Source organism: Eptatretus burgeri, chromosome 4, assembly GCF_056783735.1.
Source record: "Eptatretus burgeri isolate ZD-2024b chromosome 4, Ebu_testis_v1, whole genome shotgun sequence".
Taxonomy (NCBI): domain Eukaryota; kingdom Metazoa; phylum Chordata; class Myxini; order Myxiniformes; family Myxinidae; genus Eptatretus; species Eptatretus burgeri.
This window is the reverse complement of record NC_140964.1, coordinates 61,083,732-61,105,435: the sequence shown is the minus strand read 5'-3', so window position 1 is coordinate 61,105,435 and position 21,704 is coordinate 61,083,732. Positions and strand designations below refer to the sequence as shown.

General features: G+C 40.6%; 1 protein-coding gene across 1 annotated transcript in view; it reads right to left on the bottom strand.

The window, feature by feature from the left end:
* Positions 1–21,499, bottom strand: part of LOC147028177 (uncharacterized) — a 54,392-nt gene extending 32,893 nt beyond the window's left edge. The window contains exons 1-2 of the mRNA XM_085876493.1: positions 21,438–21,499; positions 17,036–17,173 (exon numbers count right to left, since the gene is read on the bottom strand). Of these exons, the coding sequence (XP_085732619.1) occupies positions 17,036–17,173; positions 21,438–21,446 (147 nt within the window). The 5' untranslated portion in view covers positions 21,447–21,499. The remainder of the gene's footprint in view (positions 1–17,035; positions 17,174–21,437) is intronic.
* Between the last annotated feature and the right edge of the window lie 205 nt (positions 21,500–21,704).

The window sequence follows — 21,704 nt, the reverse complement described above, 5'->3', positions numbered from 1 at the left end:
TTCTTCTCTGGAAAATCCTCTATTTCTCTTTGCCGACGACTCCACCCTCTGCCGTACCATCTGTCATCCCTCAGACCGGCAAGCAGCAACTTCTTCGCTCACTGCAGATCTGGATAAAATCACAAACTGGTCCAACACGTGAACATGTCTTTCAATCCAGACAAATCTCACACTCTCACTATGTCTCTTCGAAAGGACCGTTTAGAAAACCCACACATCCACTTTCTCAACAATCCTCTGGAAGAAGTCTTTTCTTTCAAGCTTCTGGGTCTCACTATCTGCCAGGACCTTTCCTGGGAAAGTCACATTTCCAACCTCGCCTCAAAAGCCAGTCGCCGACTGGGAATCCTCCGTCGTGCAAAGTCCTTCCTCGGCCCTCTTGAGCTCCTGACCACTTACAAAGCTTTTGTCCGTAGCCTGATGGAGTACTGCTCTCCCCTCTGGGCTGGTGTTCCTGCCTCCCACCTTTCTCAGCTTAACGCTGTCGAAACCAGGGCATTTAAGATCATCGGCATCTCCCGCAATGAAGCTGAGTCTTTGGGCCTCTCACTCAATCACCGCAGGTTGGTCGGTGGTCTTTCTGTCTTCTACCGACTCCTCTCCAGCCTTGCCCCCCCCCCTGCTCTCTCTGCGATTTGTCCCCACCACATTTCCACAGAGCGCTCAAGGTCCGCCAACAACCCCCTTCTGGTAAAACTACCAAAATCACGAATCACTGCTTATCTTCACTCTTTCGTTCCTCTTTTTCCCGCCTTTGGAATCAACTTCCTCACTCTATTCTTTCCCATTCTTCCCTCCAGGCTTTCAAAACACCTGTTCACCACCACCTCTTATCTTCCCCCATCCAAATCCTCGATCTTTTCTACCCCCGATAATCCACCCAAGCCCACTTCCTTCATTTCCCCTGCTTTCCTTCCTGAAAGTCCCTGTAATGTCCATCTTCTCTTCGCCATGTTCCCCGTCCCATCCCCATCCCTCTCCCTTCCACAGTTCACCTAATGTGTCTGTTCCCCACTGTTTTGTCCCTTCCACTCCCGCCCCTCTTGTCTCATGCCCCCTTGCTGTGAGTTGTGTGTTAGCTCTCATACGAGCCTCGACAAGGTATACAAAAAAAAAGTAATATTTTGTTCAAATTACATACGATATCACCCACCCTGAAATTTAAAATGGCCGCCAAAAAGTTACAAATTGCATTAAAATTTATGGGCCATGGTCCGATCGACAGCTTCATCCTCACATTGACCCCCAGATTTAACCGGACATGGTATAAATTTTGATATGAGAAGAAAGCTGCTATTCTTCTCATTGACCCTGTGAAATTGTAGGGCTGCAGATGTTTAGTTTGGATTTTGTACGCCAAAACTTGCTTACTATTGGTCAACCGATTAGTTGAACCACAGTATTCTATGGGGCTTGCAAATGCACATTTTTAGCTCTCTTGTCAAAACGATTGAAATACCAGCATGAAACTTCACAAATGGGGTGGAGGGTCAAAGCCATTCAATCAATGTGAAAACTGCATGTGATGAAATCGGACCATCCCCCTTTAAATATTGTGGTAACAAGTGTTATCTAAAAACGATACCTAACGGTATTTTTCTCAAACTTTTTTTGCACAGACACTCACCTAAGCAACTGGTACTGAGATACACACCTCAGCTCGTATATAAAACAATAAACACAATCACTTCTATGGACTTAATTTGTAGACTCTAACTCTACAAGCTACAATATTTAAATATCCATTTCAGAGGATAACAAATTTATGAAGTGCAGTATCATGCGCTCGCAGTACCAGCACACACCCCACATACCCCAGACACAATAGCCACACCTACATCTACTATACACACCTTGCAACTGCATGTCCAACAAATGCAGTCTTAACCTTGTAGAATGGAACTACATGAACTTGTTGCAAGTTTGCCACTTTCATAGCCATATTAAACATCATAATCATCATCATCATCATCATCATCATCATCATCATCATCATCATCATCATCATCATAATCATCATCACTGTTCTCTTCATTGTCAGAGTCAACTTCGGGGTTAGAAGGAGCATTGTCGCATAGTTCTTCCCCTTCACAGCATGTACAAAATTCTGTGCAAAACAGTCCATTCTTTTTACACTTGCATTGGTGACTGGAACACCGGGTCCGACCACATCCGCATTTCACAAACTGTGTGACGGCATCTGGAGCTGGAGGCAAATGTGTCATCACTGGTATGAAAATTCCATCTACCAAGTTCCAGCCATAGTTCTCTGGGGATGCTATTTCAAGGAATGCAACCATGTGCATGTCGTACACTTCGCACCGGGTGGTTCAAAGCATCCACACAGTAATCTAAAGGTTTGTTCCAAGGTGGGTCAGTTCACGAGAAAAAAAACATAACATAAATCCATAATATGTGTACTGGGGTAGTGTTTATGAGTCCATGTGTGGTTATGTGGGTCAGTGATTGGAAGTATTTCTACATGTTAGCATACTGTGTTTTAATAGAGATATATTTTAATTTAAAAGTTATCCAGAGTATCCCATACGGCTTTCCGTAATTACCAATTCGTTAGCATTGTTGACACCTTGTTGGCGTTGTTGCCGTGTTTTATAAAAATACAATTTGTTTAGAATACTATTGAGGGAAGATATGTGCAGACATTTTATGTTTATATATTTCGGTCGATTGTTACAACTTTGCCAATGGTTATAATGGATGATATCAGCCTATGGGTGATAATCTTTCCACATTAATTCATTAGCTTCTGATAAAAGCCTTTCTTTGAACTTTTTGCTGATATATTTTCAAAGCTTTCTGGACATGCAAGCACAATTAAAAACAAGTACTGTAACTTAAACTTACCTTAGTAACAATATATGCTTTGATCACTTTGCATGACAATACAGCAGAAACTTCTGTCCAATGTCATGTGCTTATGGATGTCGTAGAGGCAGCAGGTAACCCAGATGCTGCCCTCTATAGCTAATTATTTGTTACAGATCCTCAAAAGGGCCAATTTATTTAATATATTATTGTCTGTTAGAAGTAGCATCCAAAAGTTTCTGAGAAATAAGAAAAAAAAATTACTCTCAATGGATTTAGAATATTTAAATAAATAAACAGCTCATTTCAAATGGCGGCCATTTTGAAATTCAAAATGACCTTATAATTATTTTAAATATGCATACAATAAATCATAATGTCTCTCCTATTCATGTTGACCCATATTATGGGATAAAATTTTGATATTATTTTTAAAATATGAGCAATAATTGTATTCATTGAAGAAAAAAAGCATGATCATGGCAGTCATTTTGGAATTCAAAATGGCCGCCATTTGAAAGCTCCAAAATTGGCAACATCAATTTTCCTATTCCTAGACTTATGTAGAACATATCTAAATAGGTGGCAACTTCTCATCATGAAAGTCCTACGGGCCCATTGTCTAGGACCACTTGCCTCCCCCCCCCCACACTAAATGCTTGATCCACAAGAACATATCGGGTCCAATACATTTTTGAAATATCATGCTATATATCATTATTGAGCCCTATCTCTCAATGGTGAGGCATCACTAAAAAAATTTTAGTAGTTGGATCTGGATTCGGATCTTCCCCAAAATTGAATCAATTTGTCATAGTCACACACCCAACGTGTCCACAAAGTTTCGTCCAAATCCGTCCTCAACTTTTTGAGATATCATGCTACATATAGTTTTTGAGCCCCATTTTTCAATGGTAAGGAATCACTTTAAAATTCCATTCGTCGTATCTGGATCCAGATCTTCACCAAAATCTAATCATTTCGTCCGAGTCACACACCCAACCTGTCCACAAAATTTCATCTGGATCCATCCATAACTTTTTGAGATAGCCTGTATACAAACACACAAACAGACAGACAGACAGACAAACAGACAGAAAGGGGTGAAAACATAAACTTCCTTCATCTTCGATGGCAGAGGTAATAATTGTACATTTTAGTCGCTTCTCTTCTCCATTTCTCATAATAAAAAATTTCAGACAAAAGCTCAATTTGTAAGAATGTTATGGCCTATTAAGAAACAGTGAAGCTGAATGGTAAATGAAAAAAGAAACATGTAATCTTTAAAAAACACAAACAGGACGTCTCATGCTTGATGAGCTGCAGCAGGGCTAATAAGGGCTATTTCTCGTCACTTTGACTTTGCCCTTTTATATTTTAACTCCATTTCAAATTACTTTCTCCATATTCTCATAATAAAGGATTATTGAAAATCAGATAGGAAGAGCTCAATTATTAAAATTTATGGCCTGGGTGGACACACACACACACACACACACACACACACACACACACACACACACACACACACACACACACACACACACACACACACACACACACACACACACACACACACACACACGTCTCCCACTATGCAGGGGAACAGGCTAATAAAAACACTTTCAATAACAAATTTGAATAGGCTTATGCCATAGATTTTCCTGCATCAATACGAGTCAAACAGGAAAAGTATAAAAACAAAATACAAACAACAAGTCTGAAGACGACGATGGTTCACGAGCGGTATTTGACGATGTAGATTGTTTCAGAAGTCAAGGATGAGACAATGTGATAATTTTTGACCAAGTTATAAAAATGATCAACATGATGTGGTACGAGTGACAGGTTATTAGCTGCAAAATGTCGAAAACCCGGTTTCATTCAACAACTTAAAAAAATTGACCTTTGCATAAACTTTAAAGGTCACAAAACAATGTTGTGGACATTAAAATAAGGAAACAGGATACATGTTATAGCTTATTGGAGTTAGTTCGTCGAAGAAGGTCGAAAACCAGGTTCGATTCCCACAACTTTGAAAATTTGACCTTTGTGAACTTTAAAGGTCAAAGGTCAAGGATTATGACCTTTGGTGCAAAACTTCATCTGGAACATTCCAGGAACAATATAACGTCATATAGGGTATATGGCATTTCTCACTCCTCGGATTATCCATACTTTGATGAAATCAGCGTGAAAACAAACTTGAAGGGGGCACCACGGGCAAGGTGTTCGAGATAGAGCAAAATGGTTTCAAGACTTTCGGTGGGGAATGACGTCAAGATTATGCATAAAAAATATTTTCATCCTCGCTCTCAAAGTTTGGGCGGTCGTATGATTTTTATGTCAAAATTCGAAATTTTCTAAGATAGTGACCTTGTGACCTTGACCTTGGGACGGAAATGAAAAATCGAGCTCCGTGGAGCTATGCAGGTGCCATTGGGCTCACCAAATACCGAAACCCCTGCCAAATTCGACAAACCCCCAAGGAGAAGATGCAAATTGAAATTGGCTACCCCCTAAAAACACAATTCGCAATTTTCTAAGTTCGTGACCTTGTGGCCTTGACCTTGGGACGAAAATGAAAAATCGAGCTCCGTGGGGCTATGCAGGTGCCATTGGGCTAACCAAATACCGAAACCCCTGTCAGATTCGACAAACCCCCAAGGAGAAGATGCAAATTGAAATCGGCTACCCCCTAAAAACACATGTTTTCTGGGCATGGTCTGCCCATTATGGGCACACCTCGCCCATTCTCAGGAAAACACAACTACATCATAATATAAACCTCCCACCAAAATTTTATCAGGATCGGATCAAAACCCACGGAGCTATGCTCGGGACAGACAGACAGACATACAGACAGACAGACAGACATACAGACAGACAGACATAAATGGAGACAGACAGACAGACACACAACAATAACGAATATAGTGGTCACTTATATTTTTCGTGAAAATATTTTTTCATGAACCAATAATAATAATAAGGGAATTGCTTGTACATGGCACCATACTTTAACTTTGTTTGCATTGGGAAACATATGAATTAATTTGCAGTATTATGGGTTTTAAAGTGAGTTTTTGAACATCCATATAATTTGAGGGGAAGCACTGCAGTTTCTGGAGATGAGAAACACATGTTTGTGCTGCGAGTTTTACAACAGTTAATGGAAACCATTTTTAAAGGTAGTTTATAATTACGACATAAATAATGTTCTCGCAAATGATCAAATGAATGCACGCGTTCTGACATGAGGCAGTCCCTATGGGAAATATGAATTTCCATTCCTAATGTACATATTATCACAAGGTTAATTATCAGCATTATGCTTGATTGCAAGCAAAAGTTTTTCGAACTTTAGAATGAGGATCAATTTTTACGAATATCTACTCTGCTTGCTCCTGTATTGCTCCAGAGTGTTATAATAATGTCAAAGCTCGTCACAAAGGGTCCTTTACATTCTGTTGTGTGGTCTGTTCATCATGCTGGTGTCGACCTACATGGTCTTTGCCCTTTTTTGGTATATAAAGTCAAGGCTCATGGAAGAGCGAGAACACTGAATGGACCAGCATGCAAAAGCACAAAACTAACAGTAAAGAGGGGGGACATCAACAGCAGGGTTGAAAGGCTTAAATAGAGGAGATTTGGTCAAATAAGGGATGTGGGGATGAGTGAGAGGCAGTGGAGGATGCACAGGGTGGACAAAATGGATATAGAAGCAAATTCTCAGGAAGAAAAACTGGGAATTACTTTAAAAATTATCGGATTAAGATACAGATTCGGATCTTCACCAAAATCGAATCAATTCTTCCTTGTAACATAGTCAACCAGCCCACAAAGTTTCGTCTCAATCCGTCCACAACCCTTTGAGATATTGTGCTACATGTCGTTTTAGCCCAATCATTCAATGGTGAAGAATCACTTAAAAAAAATTATTGGATCTGGATCCAAATTCGGATCTTCACCAAAATCTAGTAATTTCGGCCTTGTCACATAACCAAGCTCTCCACCAAATTCCGTCCGATTCCGTCAACAACTTTTTGAGATATTTTGTTCATAAACACACAAACAAACAAACAAACAAACAAATAAAAAATCACTCGCAGAGTGACACTTGTCAAAACGGAACAAAATCGACCTGCACTCGGTAAAGCACCGACCTCTGTCAGGCTGAACAGTTTACGTTTTGTATCCCACTCGAAGGGTGGAGGAGCTCCTTGTGAGCCAACGGCCATCCATATCTCGTGCCCAACTGTGTCTGCGGACGTCCTCCTGCAGTTGGGTTACTTTTTTATTAGGAGGTTGGTGGCAGGATTTGCACTCCAGCCACCATAAAACACTTCATTCCGCAAAACACAAAAACGCAAAAAAATCTGAAAACCCACTCCGTGGGAGTACCTCTTGTGCAGCTTCCCTCTGCAGGGCAGCTCACCGGATGATGGGATTGGGGTAAAGCCTTCGGGACCCCCAATCTTTGATGATAGGAGGGAAAGCACGGGGTATATTTCCCGGGTCAGATTACGGTAGTATGTGTCGAGATGGGGCTGAGGTGTCGTCCACCAGACGGTGGTCTCCTTGGGTTACCCTGAGGCAGTCCCTTCGGGTGGGTGCCAGGAATGTCCTTTCCCTAAGAGAGGATGATCACCTGTCTCTGATAACATTTGAGCTCAAGCATTTGGACATCGGTATTGCAGCTCTCTCTGAGGTTTGGAGACCGGATAGCGGCGTGATCATGTAAGGGGTGATTTCACCTATTATTGGTCTGGTCGCTCTGATAGTTACCATGCCCAAGGAGTTACTGTAGCTGTGTCCAATAAGCTGACCCCAATGACAATTGAGGTAACACCGGTCAACAAACGTATTATGAGACTAAGGATTCATCACTCCTTGGGTGTCATTTCCCTGGTCTCTGTATATGCTCCGGCTGAGGCGAGGGATCTCACTGTGAAGGACGCATTCTATGCCATGCTCGAGTCTGTGGTTGATCAGTGCCCCAGGCAAGATACTCTTCTAGTCTTGGGGGATTTCAATGTATCAATTGGAACTGATCAGGATGGTTATGAGATGTGTGTTGGTCCCCATGGGTCTGGAACTGTGAACCAGAATAGCACTAAGTTCCTTGACTTTGCAACAAGTCACAGACTTAGGGTGGCTGGTTCATGGTTTCAGCACCCACAGGCTCATCTCTGGACTTGGTATTCCAACACTGGTGGTGTGGCAAAGGAGATTGACCATGTCTCGTTGATGGTCGATGGAGGATGATCCACAACTGCAGGGTCGACCGGAGTGCTCAGTTTCTCAATACTGACCACCGGCTTGTTGTTGCAACTCTGAAGTTGCAACTTAAAACTGGGAGAATGGTACCATCCCAGCCTAGGCTGGAAGTTGGCAAGCTCATGGAAGAGAGGATACCTGAGGAGTTTGCGAACAGGGTGAGTGGGGATTGGGGGGTCTGGGTGCTTTGGGGAATCCTGAAACATTGTGGAGTGCCTTCAACTACCATCCCTGATGTTGCCGGTGGATGTCTTGAAACTCACCACAGGGTGAAGAAGAATTTTGTCTCTCAAGGGACACTGGATAACATTGACTGGAGTCATAGGAACAGGCTGAAAGGCAGAGTTCAGCTGTTCAGGGAGTTGAGGCATAAAACTGTACATGTGCTGAGGACAGACAAGGATGTCTCTATGTGAGGAATTTGTGAGTGGTTAAAGGATCACCTGTGGTCAAGTGATTCTCATCCTGCTTTCAGGGGAATTCGACATTGTGTTCCTCCCAGCCTGTCCCTCGGTGGACTGCAGGTAGTGTGGAGGGTTGTGGGCTCTTGTCAAAGGAGTCTGAGGTGAAGACCCGCTGGGCCGGTTACTTTGAGCAGCTGTACCAGGCTGATCCACCAGCTGTTAAGTTGGATGCCAGGGGTGTTCCCACCCCTATTGCTGACCCTCCACATCAACTGTGATGCACTTTTGTTTGTGGAAACACAGGCTGTGGTGAACCAGTTGAAATGGGGTATAGCTCCAGGGATCTGTGGCATCCATGCTGAACTTCTCAATGCTGGTGGAAATGCTGCACTCGTGTCATTGCATGCAGTTTTGTGCTCTGCCTGGAACACAGGCATCATCCAAACTGATTGGAAGAGGGGCCTTGTTGTCCCTCTCTGGAAATGGAAGGGTGATCGCCAAGACTGCAACAACTACCGAGGGGTGACGCTGCTCTCAGTGCCGGGAAAGGTCTTTGCTCAGGTAATTCTTGATAGGGTTCGCCACCATCTGCTTGAACACCAGTGCCCAGATCAGTGAGGCTTTACACCAAAGAGGTCAACGATTGACAATATGCTTGCCATTTGGGTCCTCACCGAACGCAGACGAGAGTTTCAGCAGGGGCTGCTTGCAGCTTATGTTGATCTCTGCAAAGCATTTGATTCAGTGAATCGGGATGACCTCTGGAGGTTTATTGATCTTTGTGGGGTGCCACCAAAACTGATCGATCTGATGTCTGAACTCTACTCTGGTACTGAGAGTTCTGTGAGATGTGGCGATACCATTTCTGACTTATTTCCAGTTGTTACTGGAGCTTGTCAGGGGTGTGCTGGTCTCCACACTTTTCAGCACTTGTATGGAATGGATTATGGGGAGGATGTCAGGGAGTTCAAGCTGCTGTGCATCGTTTGGGAATGTCAAGATCTCGGACCTTGATTTCACAGATGATGCAGTCATCTTTGCAGAGACTCTGGATATCCTTTTGGGGGCCCTCGAGGTGCTGACTGAGGAGTCGGAGCTCCTGGGATTACGGGTTTCTTGGGTCAAAAGTAAGATTCAAGCTTTCAATGACATATTAGATGCTGATATATTGTCTGTTCCTGTTTGTGGCGAAGATGTTGATGCCATGGAGAGATTCACTTGCCTTGGCAGTGATATTCATGTCTCTGCTGGCTATGAGCCAGAGGTCAATATATGTCTGGGTCGGGCCTGGGGAGTCATGGATTCACTGAATCATGGGGTGTGGCGCTGTAAGTACCTATGCAGGAGTATGAAAGTCCAACTCTTCAGGTCCTTGGTGCTTCCAGTCTTGCTCTACCAATGTGAGATTTACACACTAACCAGGGATCTTAGACAAAGACTTAATTCCTTTTGTACCAGGTCTCTTTAGTCAATCTTTGGCTATCACTGGTCGGACTGTGTGTCCATCGAACAGTTGCTGAGAAAGACTCGAATGAGAATTGTTACCTGCTTAGTCCATGAGCATCAGCTGTGGCTTGATGGACATGTGGCTCATTTTCTGATGATGATCCTGCTCAAAAGATTCTCTCAGTGAGGGAGCATTGTGAGTGGAGGAGGCCAATGGGCTGACAATGTGCCTCGTGGTTGCAGCAGGTTGATCGGAATCTCAAGGACATGGGGATGTGGACGCAGCAACGCACTGCTCCGGGGCATGCTCCCATACCTGACCTGACCTGACACCACATACGCGTACAAGTAAGCTGTGTCAGTTTCAATCTCATACGTTGAAAAATTCCTGAGGTTTGGCAATAATATGAATCAAAAAAAATTCCATCTGATAATAATGGGGTGAAATTGTTGTCACGGTCATCGTTTTATCTTTGCCACGTGGGACTTCTCTTTCCCACTTTGGACATTTCTCTTTCCCACTTTGGACTTTTCTCTTTGCCATGTGGGACATTTTCTATGCCATGTGGGACTTTTTGCTATGCTATCAACCAATATGAGCAGAACCTGAAAAAACACAGGACAGAAAAAAAAATTAATTCAATAAATATATTTTGAGCCCTCTTAGCTTGGTACTGAGGTGGTTTACCAATGGGGGACCTTTTAGTTATGGCTGGTGACTCTCAAGTGTTACTGCAGAAGGCCTCAGACAGAAGGTTTTAGGAGGTCTTAGGCTTCTAAATGGGTCGAAAGAATCTCCAGGGTCTTCGTGTCTTAAAATTTTAGGGATCTTAAGGGTCTTAAGAGTAATAAGTGTCTTAGGGGTTTTAATGGTCTTAAAGGGTCTTAGGGTGATAAAGGGTCAAAAGGGTCTTCGGGGTTTTAAAGGGTGTTCAGGTTTTAAAGCTTCCATGAGTCTGAACCTGTGCATGCAAAGTCCCACCTTTGGTGTTTTGAGTCGTAAAATAAAAGCTTCAAGCAAGATTGCAATTAATTAGTGGCACGTAATATCAAATTTTCCTTCTGGTTTTAATCAAATTCAATTGGAAATCACCGTTTATCAATAATCCTCAATGATCTGAATTTAAGTTAAGTTCTGCATGTTGTCGAGAGCGAGTCCAAGTTTAATGTTAGTTTAAGAGTTATGTTACTGACACCAATCCTTTATCCATATACCTGAAAGTTATGTCCTTTCAAGGGACTATGGGGACCTTTCAAAGCCAACCCGAGTTTGTGTTGTTAAATAACGATTTCCTTCCATTACGACAGTACGTCATACTCAATGTACATCCAGTGCTTCTTACAGGATTATCCTGCCGGTGCATTGATTGCACAACCTTAAATAATGTGGACCCTCGAGCTATCTCAATTCCAGGTATGTTCACTCCATTATACACATGTCTCTCCGAGAGCCTTGAAATGATCATGTGTAGAGTTGTACCAACAGACATGGGACTTTAGATAAGTTGATTTGATTTGACCCAAATTCCCTTCTGGGATTTTGTAAAGACACAAGACCTTACAAAAGCAGGGTTGGCAGTGGGACAAAAAAGGGTGTCATTTGAAGGGGGGGGTGGGTTGTAGAGTAACCTCACAGATAGAAATCGAAAAAAAAATCCCACTTGCATAAACCTACATATTGTCTAAAAAGGAGTGCTTTTACATGTTTTTCTTTAAATAATTGCTTTGGTAACTTATTAGTGATGTCAGGTTTCATCATCATCATCTGATCGAGCAAACTCAGGTACACCATTCAATTGCTTGCCTCTCGATTTCACGAGTGGTCACAACTCTTGCTTGTGTGGTGCCCACACCAGAAATCAAACCCAGGCCAACTGAACGTAAATCAGGAATCTTAACCACGAGAACATGTGGGTTCAAGTTTCACAAGACCTTATATACTACCATCAGATCTGGTGTCATGAGATCGACCACTCCAACTTCTACCAGGACAGGTCGTCTGGACAACATGGTTCAACTGAAGAATAAATGCGATAATGTATGAATGAATGAATGCACAACAAATAATTAACGGACTATCATGATGGATCTGACCTGGATTTCAAATTTCCTTGCATCAACCAAGGATTCACAAACTGAGATTCAGAGAGTAATCAAAAACCCATTGGGGTTGTTGCAAAGACATTACTCAATATTCCGATTCCATTTCACACCGTTAATTACGCAATACAGATGATTCCACCATGTTTGTTCCACTCAAACAGTGTCATGTGACATGTGCTTAGATTTTGATTGGACGTTTCTCCAAGTAGTGGGGCAACTTAGCTAAATATAGCATAACAATTGTGCATTTTGTGAGGAAAGCACCAAATTTGGCACATTAGTAGCCTAACATATTATGAACAGATTTGGATATTGGGCCATCTCAAAATTTTTGATGGCAGTGGAAAATGGCTGCCACAGCCATCAGCGGCTGAATTTGAGATTGGTCAATATCCAAATCTGTTCATAATATGTTAGACTACTAGTGTGCCAAATTTGGTGCTTTCTTCACAAAATGCACAATTGTTATGCTAAGTTGCCCCACTAAAGGTGCTTGTTAAAAGGAAACAACCCGAGTGAAATTTGAAAATACTGAAAACCATTCAAGGATCGATTTAAGCATTGTTTAAAAACTTTAACTTTGAAACAGAACCATGGAATTGATTTGAATAAACGGTTAGTGAATATAACAGGTCATGGGTCAAGCTGACCGATTTTGATTCATATCACAAAGTATTGATGCCAGTCACACTTTCATTAGTCAGTGTAAATACTCCCATCAGTATCAACAGAACTCTCAGACTTTCTTCAGCAACTCTTCATTGTATTTCTGTGACAGGTGAATGTCATTTTATGAAATGCTACAAAAAGAAATTACAAACAATAGAAAAGAATATCATAGGTACGTCTGCTGATTTAATTTACCTCGTTAAGAACCCCCCTCACCAACCACCACTGCAGGATTGTTTATACGTGACATCAAGGTCTTCTGATCTGGACAAAGGCAGTCCACCAAATGACCCCATGAACCCAAAGTTTACATTAAGCAAGTAAAATATTTTTGCATTATATTCCAAAGCTTATTTAGAGTGAGAGAGCAGTTGTGATCGGAGATCGTTGATGGTTTCTGGTATAGCCAAGTCAAATCAGGCATTTATTTGAATTATATAAGTTAAGGAAAACCCTTCTGTGTTTTAAAAGTTGAGAAACACACGCTCCCTACGGGAGCGGCCAGGGACATTGTGCGTTTTCAGTCCTTTTACTGTCTGTCGATTTTGTCTGTCTGTCTGTCTGTTTGTTTGTCAATCACCGACAGGTCACAATTCTAAACCGATCAAATTGAGGTCAAAGGTCGAAGGTCATCTTGTGGTCAAATTTCTGAAATCATCATTTTTCATCCAATTGACTTGAAAATTAAAGAGAAATTGCAAAGTCCATCACTTAATTTGGAAAGCAACAATTTTTGAGGTCAAAAGGTCAACGGTTAACTCGGGGTCAAACTTCTAAAATCATCAAATTTCATCTGAAAAATCATCGATTTGCATCCTATTAACTTGAAAAATAAACAGCCATTGCATAGTCCATCACTGAACTGGGAAACAACTATTTTTGAGGTCAAAAGGTCAAAGGTCAACTCAAGGTCAAACTTATAAAATCAACAAATTTTATCTGAAAAATCGTCAATTTTCATCTGGTTGACCTGAGCTTTGACCAAGATTGTCAATTTTAATCATAATGCATGATGTCATTTTCTTGTTACTTGCAAAATCGAAGACTTTTCATGTTTATCGGTCAGTCGATTTTGTTATTCTGCCTGTTTGTTTGTCTGTATTTTTTTTCACCAACAGGTCGCAATTTTAAACCGACCTTCACGAAACTGCACCACATGATAGAGTTTGTCAGAAGGAAGAAGTCCATTGTTATTGAGGACAAAAAGGTCAACATAGGCCAAAGGTCAACAACTTCTGTGGTATTTCTAAAATCCTCAAATTTCATCCAATTAACTTGAAATTTGAAGAGGATATATATTTCAGATCAATGAATTCAAGTAGTCAATTATTTTTGAGGTCAACATGGACCAAAAGGTCAACTTAGGCCCAAGGTCAATAACTAAGGTGATGCTTCTAAAACCCTCAATTTTCATCCAATTGACTTGGAATTTGAATAGGATATATATTTCAGGTCAATTAATTCAACCAGCCAATTGTGTATTAGGTCACCATAGACCAGAAAGGTCAACATAGGCCAAAGGTCAACAACTAAGGTGGTATTTCTAAAATCCTCAATTTTCATCCGATTGACTTGAAATTTGAAGAGGATTTATATTTCAGGTCACTGAATTCAACCAGCCAATTATGATTGAGGTCCACATTGGCCAAAAGGTCAACATAGGCCGAATTTCTAAAATTGGCAATTTTCATCCAATTTACTTGAAATTTGAAGAGGATTTGCAAATATGGTCATTGAATTCAACCACCAATTATTTTTGAGGTCAAATTTGTTTTACGTATTTTGTAAATGTCTTGCTCTGCATGAAGTCTTCTTGTTTGTTACTTACGAAATCCAAAGATTTCGTAAGTATATTGATGACTTCCGTCATCTGTTTGTGTGTTTGTTTGTGTGTGTGTTTGTTTGCTTGTACGCATGATAACTCGAGAACGGAAGAAGCTACCAATGTCAAATTACACCACCTGATTCAGGAGAGTGATGGCTAGCGCTGATTAGATTTTGGTCAAAATCGGTCAAAGGTCAAGGTCACAGTGAGGTCAAACATTCGATTTTTGATGGTTTCGTACAGAATCATCATAGAAACTTCTGGTTTGTGTCGCTACCTTCTCCAGAGACAGCTTTTATTAGACAAGGTCGGAGGTGAAGTTGACGATTTTGTAAGTAGCAGTCTATGACTGCTTGTTTGTTTGTGTGCAGGATATCACAAAAAGTTATAACTCGAGAACGGAAGAAGATACCAATGTCAAATTGCACCACGTGATTCAGGAGGGTGATGGCTAGTGCTGATTAGATTTTGGTCAAAATCGGTCAAAGGTCAAGGTCACAGTGAGGTCAAACATTCGATTTTTGATGGTTTGGTACAGAATCATCGTAGAAACTTCTGGTTTGCGCTGCTACCTTCTCGAGAGACAGCTTTTATTAGATAAGGTCAGAGGTTAAGTTGACGATTTCGTAAGTATGACTGCTTGTTTGTTTGTTTGTGTGCAGGATATCACAAAAAACTTTTTGAAGGATTTACTTGAAATTTGGTGGGAAGGTTGGGTGTGTGACAAGGACAAAGTCATTAGATTTTGGTGAAGATCTGGATCCGGATCTCACTCCGAGAATTTTTTTTAGTATTTCTTCACCATTGAGAGATCGGGCGAAAAACTATATCCAGCATGATATCTGAAAACGTTTTGGATGGATTTGGACGAAACTTGGTGGACACATTGGATCTGTGACAAGGAAGAATGGATTCACTTTTGGAGAAGATCCGAATTTGGATCCGATAATTTTTTTGAAATTATTTTTCACCATTGAGAGATCGGGCCAAAACGATATATAGTATGTTATCTCAAACATTTGCGGACAGATTCGGATGAAACTTGGTGGATAAGTTGCGTGTGTGATAGGGATGAATTGTTTCAATATTGGTGAAGATCTGAATCCGAATATGGATATGACAATTGTTTAATTTTCAAAGTGATTCTTCCCTATTGAGCGATAGGGCCAAAAATGATATATAGCATGATATTTCAAAAATGTGTTGGGCCTGACATGTTGTCATGGATCAGGCATTGCATGGTGGAGGTATACGCTCTACTGTGTGCCGTTGTTGTTAGTATTGTTATTTTTTGACCTTTTTTAGCTCTATTAAATTTTTTTTAACATTTTGCTCAGCAACTACTTGTATGATCGACACAAAATTTTCAGGGTAGGAGCCCATGGAGAATATTTTAATAATAATTGTGACATCATAGGTGATGTGGTACCGCAGCCATTTTGGATTAAATGCAAAAAATTAAAACATGATATCTCTGAAACCGCTGATCGGGAAAATTTGAAACTTGGCACATCTCATTCCACTCTCAATGGGGACTAAGCAATTGTAAGGACATCAGTGAAGTGGTTGACCAGCCATAAATGTTTTAATCAAAATCCTTGTTTACCATTGATATTCAGTGCGTTTGTCAAGGTCATAACATTTTTACCAATTTGGCTTTTGTCATCAAATATTCAACAAACCTCTCTATGAGATTGTGGAGAACACATATTAATAAAATGTACAATTTACAAAAATGCATTTTCATCAAGTTTAGTTTGAGTACAAAGCAGATCCGGACAGGCTTTGCATTTTCGATGCTTTTCGTTCTCTTTTACAGACAGACAGACACCAAGTTGTGCCTTTTAGTATGATTTAGCCTTAAAAAGTATGGATAAAACTGAAATTACCCACAAAAATATCTTCATTAATGACAAAAAATTGCTCATCCCTTTATTTGGATGGTTTATAGACAATAGATTGCTGCAACCTGGATTGCACGCATGAAGCAAAAACATGTCTTGCTTATGATGGATGACCATTCTGTATTTTTACACTATTCAGCCTTGAAAACTCAGGTTAAAACCGAAATTACGAACAAACACCTTCATGTATTATACTATTTGCTCAAACTTTATTTGGGCGTTGTATGAATGCCACAGACCACTGCCAGCTCAGCAAAATAATAGCTCAGATAATAATAAAAAAAAGATAGCTCAGCAAAATAATAAAAATAACTCAGGGTACAAACATGCAGCAAAATCATGCCCACTGCTTATGTGCATATGCAGTATATAATATATAGTGATTATATACCTGGAATGATTTCAATTACACTGGCCGATTGATTGACACCCAAGGTCTGTGGCCGAAGGCTTGAGGCCTGTGACCTCTGCTGCTTCACAAAATGGTGTTCGTATAATTTTTTTGAGTTGAAAATTTTCGTGAGTCTGGTGAGCTGTCGAACCAATAAAAAACAAGATGGTATTCAAAGAACACTTACCAAGTGCAGTATTGAGAAGGATTTGGTGTGACCCAACTCTTCTGGTGGCAAATTTGTAATAAAAAAAATTAAAATAAAATTCCAATGAAATGCAAGACCAAATAAAAGAGGTCCTGCATTGGAGTCATCAGAAGGAACCTGAACAAGCAAAAAACAAAGATGACATCATCAGGAGGAACCTGGATAGGACTTGCCAAAGCAAAAATGCTTGTTAGAATTATATTATATGAGAGTAGTACTCTCATATACGATAATTGGTAATAGGTCCTACAGTAGTCTGCAGAAAATTACTGCAGGAAAGGAATGCTATTTTTGCGTGGGCACAGGTTTCAACTTCTTTACCCTCAAACCCATCCAGGCACAGCCAAGTTAGCCTTATTCAAAATAAATAAATAAATAAATAAATAAGAACGCAGATATAAAAAAAACAAAAGTTCTGGCTACCATGTGTCCAATCATGTTGAAATTTAAAACGTATTCACAACCACTGCAAGATCATAAATTTGAAGTTTCACGTCGATTCATGCTGCAGTTCAAGAGAGAGAATTAAAAAAATATTTTCCTTCCATCCAATATGGCTGTCAAACCATGTAAGCTATCAATTATTCATGAGCACCCTGGTATTCCCAAGGCTTGGGGGACATGTGTGTGACGTTTCCCCTCGATCTGTCCAGCCGTTCTGGAAATGATTTTTAAAAAGGTTTTAGGGTAACTACAATATGGCTGCCCAACTATGTGACCGATAACATAATCGTTGTGGAACTTTTTGTTCCCCATGGATAGGTGGTCATAACCTGTAAAGTTTCTCCTCGATCTGTTCAGCCATTTCAGAGAAGAAGGGTTTTTGAAGGTTTTTTTTGAACAAAATAAATATATGGCTGCTGAACCACATGACCGATGACGTCATAATTTTTCTGTTGACCAATTTATCTCCAGATGACCCTCAAAATTGTTTTATACTGATCGGATGCAAGTATTCTATATATATATGCAATTATGACCTCATAAAGAAGGCACCTATGACATCATCAAAAAAAAAAATCACACTTGTTTGTCATGGGGAGTACTTGCTCGGTGCCAAGTTTCAATTTTTTTCCATGGAGCGGTTTCAGGGATACAGAGGTGCAATGTTTCTCCTTTTTTTCTTTTAAACAACATGGCTACCATACCACATGATCTGTAACATCATAATTATCATTAAAACATTCTAAATGAGTTGTTGCACCAACAGTGAAAATTTTGATTCAATCTTGTAAGCGGTTTCAGAGAAAAGGGATTTACAAAATGCAGACACGTATGCACGTATGGGACCGATCGCTTAACCCCGCTTTTCACTTTGTGAGCGCGGGCGAAAAAGCGGGGCACCACGGACACCAAGACTAAATACTTAATGCCTCCCTTCAGAAACCATAATTAACCTCCGCCATCTTCGAAGATGGATGGAGGTTACTGTTTTCACCCCTTTCTGTTTGTTTGTTTGTTTGTTTGTGAACAGTATTATGGAAAAACTCCTCGAAGGATTTCGACGAAACTTGGTGGGGGGGGGGTTAGGTATGGTCCAAGGATCATGCCATTAAATTTTGGACTTGGTCCCCCCCGAAAAAAAATTGTTAGAGAAAGATTTTTTTTTTGCATTTCTACGTTTTAAGTGATTTCCAACCCCCCCCCAAAAATTTCCCCCCCCAAAAAAGTTTTTTTTTGCATTTCTACATGTTTTAAGTGATTTCCAACCCCCCAAAAAAATTGTTACCCCCCCAAAAAAATTGTAAGAGAAAAACAATTTTTATTTTTTTGCATTTCTACATATTTTAAGTGATTTCCACCCCCCCCCCAAAAAAAATTGTTTGAGAAAAAAAACTTTTTTGCATTTTTACATGTTTTAAGTGATTTCCAACCCCCCCCCCCCCAAAAAAGGAATTTTTTTTTGCATTTCTATATGTTTTAAGTGATTTCCAACCCCCCCCCCCCCCAAAAAAAAATTGTTCGAGAAAAAAATTTTTGCAACTTTTTTCAACAAAATTTCGATTTTTTTATTTTTGCACTTTTACATGTTTTAAGTGATTTCCAACCCCCCCCCAAAAAATCCCCCCCAAATTTTTTTTTTTTGCATTTCTATGTTTTAAGTGATTTCCAATCCCCCCCCCAAAAAAAAAATGTTGGAGAAAAGAACTATAACTCTGTCAGCACTGTTGACATCATATTTAATGAATAAGATATAAGGTTCACTTGAGTGACCCAGCAGTATTGGCGGCGGAGATTTTGCACTCTCCTGAGTGCTCCCCCTCTAGTTAGCTTTCTGAAAAGCTTCAAGGATTGATAAGCAACTAGACTATTATGTTTGCAATGTAAATGACAGACAGCATCAATTGTCTCTTTTTTAAATAAAATTTCAAGCCATTGAGTGTGAATTATCTCCTTAAAACAAATCACACATACTTCATACCCATCCATCTGTATGATATAAAAAATGTGTTTGCAGAATTTGTGAACACACAAAATGTTCTGATAAATAATCAATACTTGTGGTTCCGATTTCTGGTTTCTTCGCGAGTGCATCTTCACGACTTGTAGTTCCCCATCTGCGTGAAAACTTCAAATGCTAAGCTAAGAGTACCTCACTGGGCCTGTCTTGTCTAACTATTGTCATTTGTTCCCTGTATTGTCTCTTGTATTGTGAATCCATTCTCACATCTTGCTGAACATTCTTGCTTTGTAGTGTTGTATCGAGGCATGGTGATTCATCAATGTATGTGCCCTCCTACCAATGGATGTTAAATTGGACATTGAATGACTGCCAGCATTAGTTGGTAGACACTGAAGATCCCCATGGTGTCCTGCGTGAACTGAAGGTGACCTTTCGCTGACACTACGAACAAATTACTAATTCTTGCCCTGACTTCCTGCGTCAGAGTGGCAACCCATCCAGGATTTTAACCTCAGCCAAGAAGTTTTAAGCCTTATCGGTTGTCTCCCATTATCTCTCCTGTGTTTTCTCACTCCATGCTCACCTCAACGAATGAAGGATATACAAAAAAAAAAATTAACATTCTGCAAATCCGCCAACTCATGATTTGCCTCCATCAGCACCCTCGAGCACAACCATGTTACTTGCAGGTTCGTGTGTTTCCCACTCCGAGCCACCCCTCTCCTCGGTTTCTCCTCTTCCTGTTCATTCATTCCCTTGCTTTTTTATGTGCAACTGTGGCCCAACTGTCAGTTCGTTACCGTTTTAACTTCTGTGTCCTTGCTTTTCCATGTTATATAGTAAGAAAATAAATATCCATCTTTTCTAATTACTATGCTTTCTACCTTCACATGCAATAATATTGTGAGCTCGTCATTCACAAATACAACACACACACACACACACACACAAACACACACACACACACACACACACACACACACACACACACACACACACACACACACACACACACACACACACACACACACACACACACACACACACACACACACACACACACACACACGCCTTACTACCAACAGAGTCCCTGCTGTGTGTTTTCTCAAATGCTTCAATCATCGAAGTACTGTTCACCGAAATTTGATTCGAACCAGTTCAGCCTTTGGGGCGTTGTATCAGTGGCAATGCCAATCACATTTGAAGCGACTGCAGGTGGATTCAGCAACCTGGAAAAGGCTAGGCCCGGGGAAGGCAGATCGAATGTCGGTGTACTGTCTGATCCGAAACCGCAGAGACATGTGACACTCGCCGCAAACAGGGGCTAAACTTATGAACATTAAAGAAATGGTCACGCAAGTGCTTTCCAGTTTCGTGGTTCAAACTCAAAACAAGCCAAGAAGCAGGAATTTAAACACAGCGATCTGGAAACATGACCCTAATGATATCTTGGAAAAAGTTTCACCCAGCATCTTGAAAATTTATACACATACAGTATATATGGTTTCTGTATTTTCATGAAGTTTAATGTGCAAAACGCCAGTTGTTATTGTCGGAATGGTTAAAAATATTCAACAATAGTTTGATTTCCATTCTGCGTGGTTGCAAAAGGAAATGGCCGTACATGAACCCCTCTTCCCAAGACATGACGGCAACGAGAGTTGACGTCGAACATCTCAGTGTCTGGTTTCTTTGTGATTACAGAGGCGGTTTGGAATTGCTCCCTCCAGACAAGTCGAATATGTCCCACCAGCAAGGGATACGCTAGACCTATGTCCATAACATGGTGATAAAAAGGTCACTGCTTTATCTGCGTCATGTGAATTCCTCAAGTTCAGCACAATGTACAATCGGAATCAATTAACAGACTTGAAGATATAAGTCGAGTTATTTGGTTACTCAGGCTCTGAAATCGTCATAATGACGCAAGTCATTAATACGAATGAGAAGAAAAAAATTATTTCCTTTTTAGCTCACCTGCAACATCGTTCCATGGAGCTTATGGGACGTCGCGTCATCCTTCCATCGGTCCACCCGTCCGTCCACAAATCATTGCAACTTCTTCTCTGAAACTACACATACAATTTCAATGAAACTTTACCACAACCTTCATCACCCTGAAGGTACGAAAATTTGTTCATGGCATTAAAAAGAAAATCGGGCCCTGAGGGGGTCGACGGGGGTTGCCCCTAAAATAGGTATTTACTTTCTTCTCAGAAACGACACAAACAATTCCGATGAAAC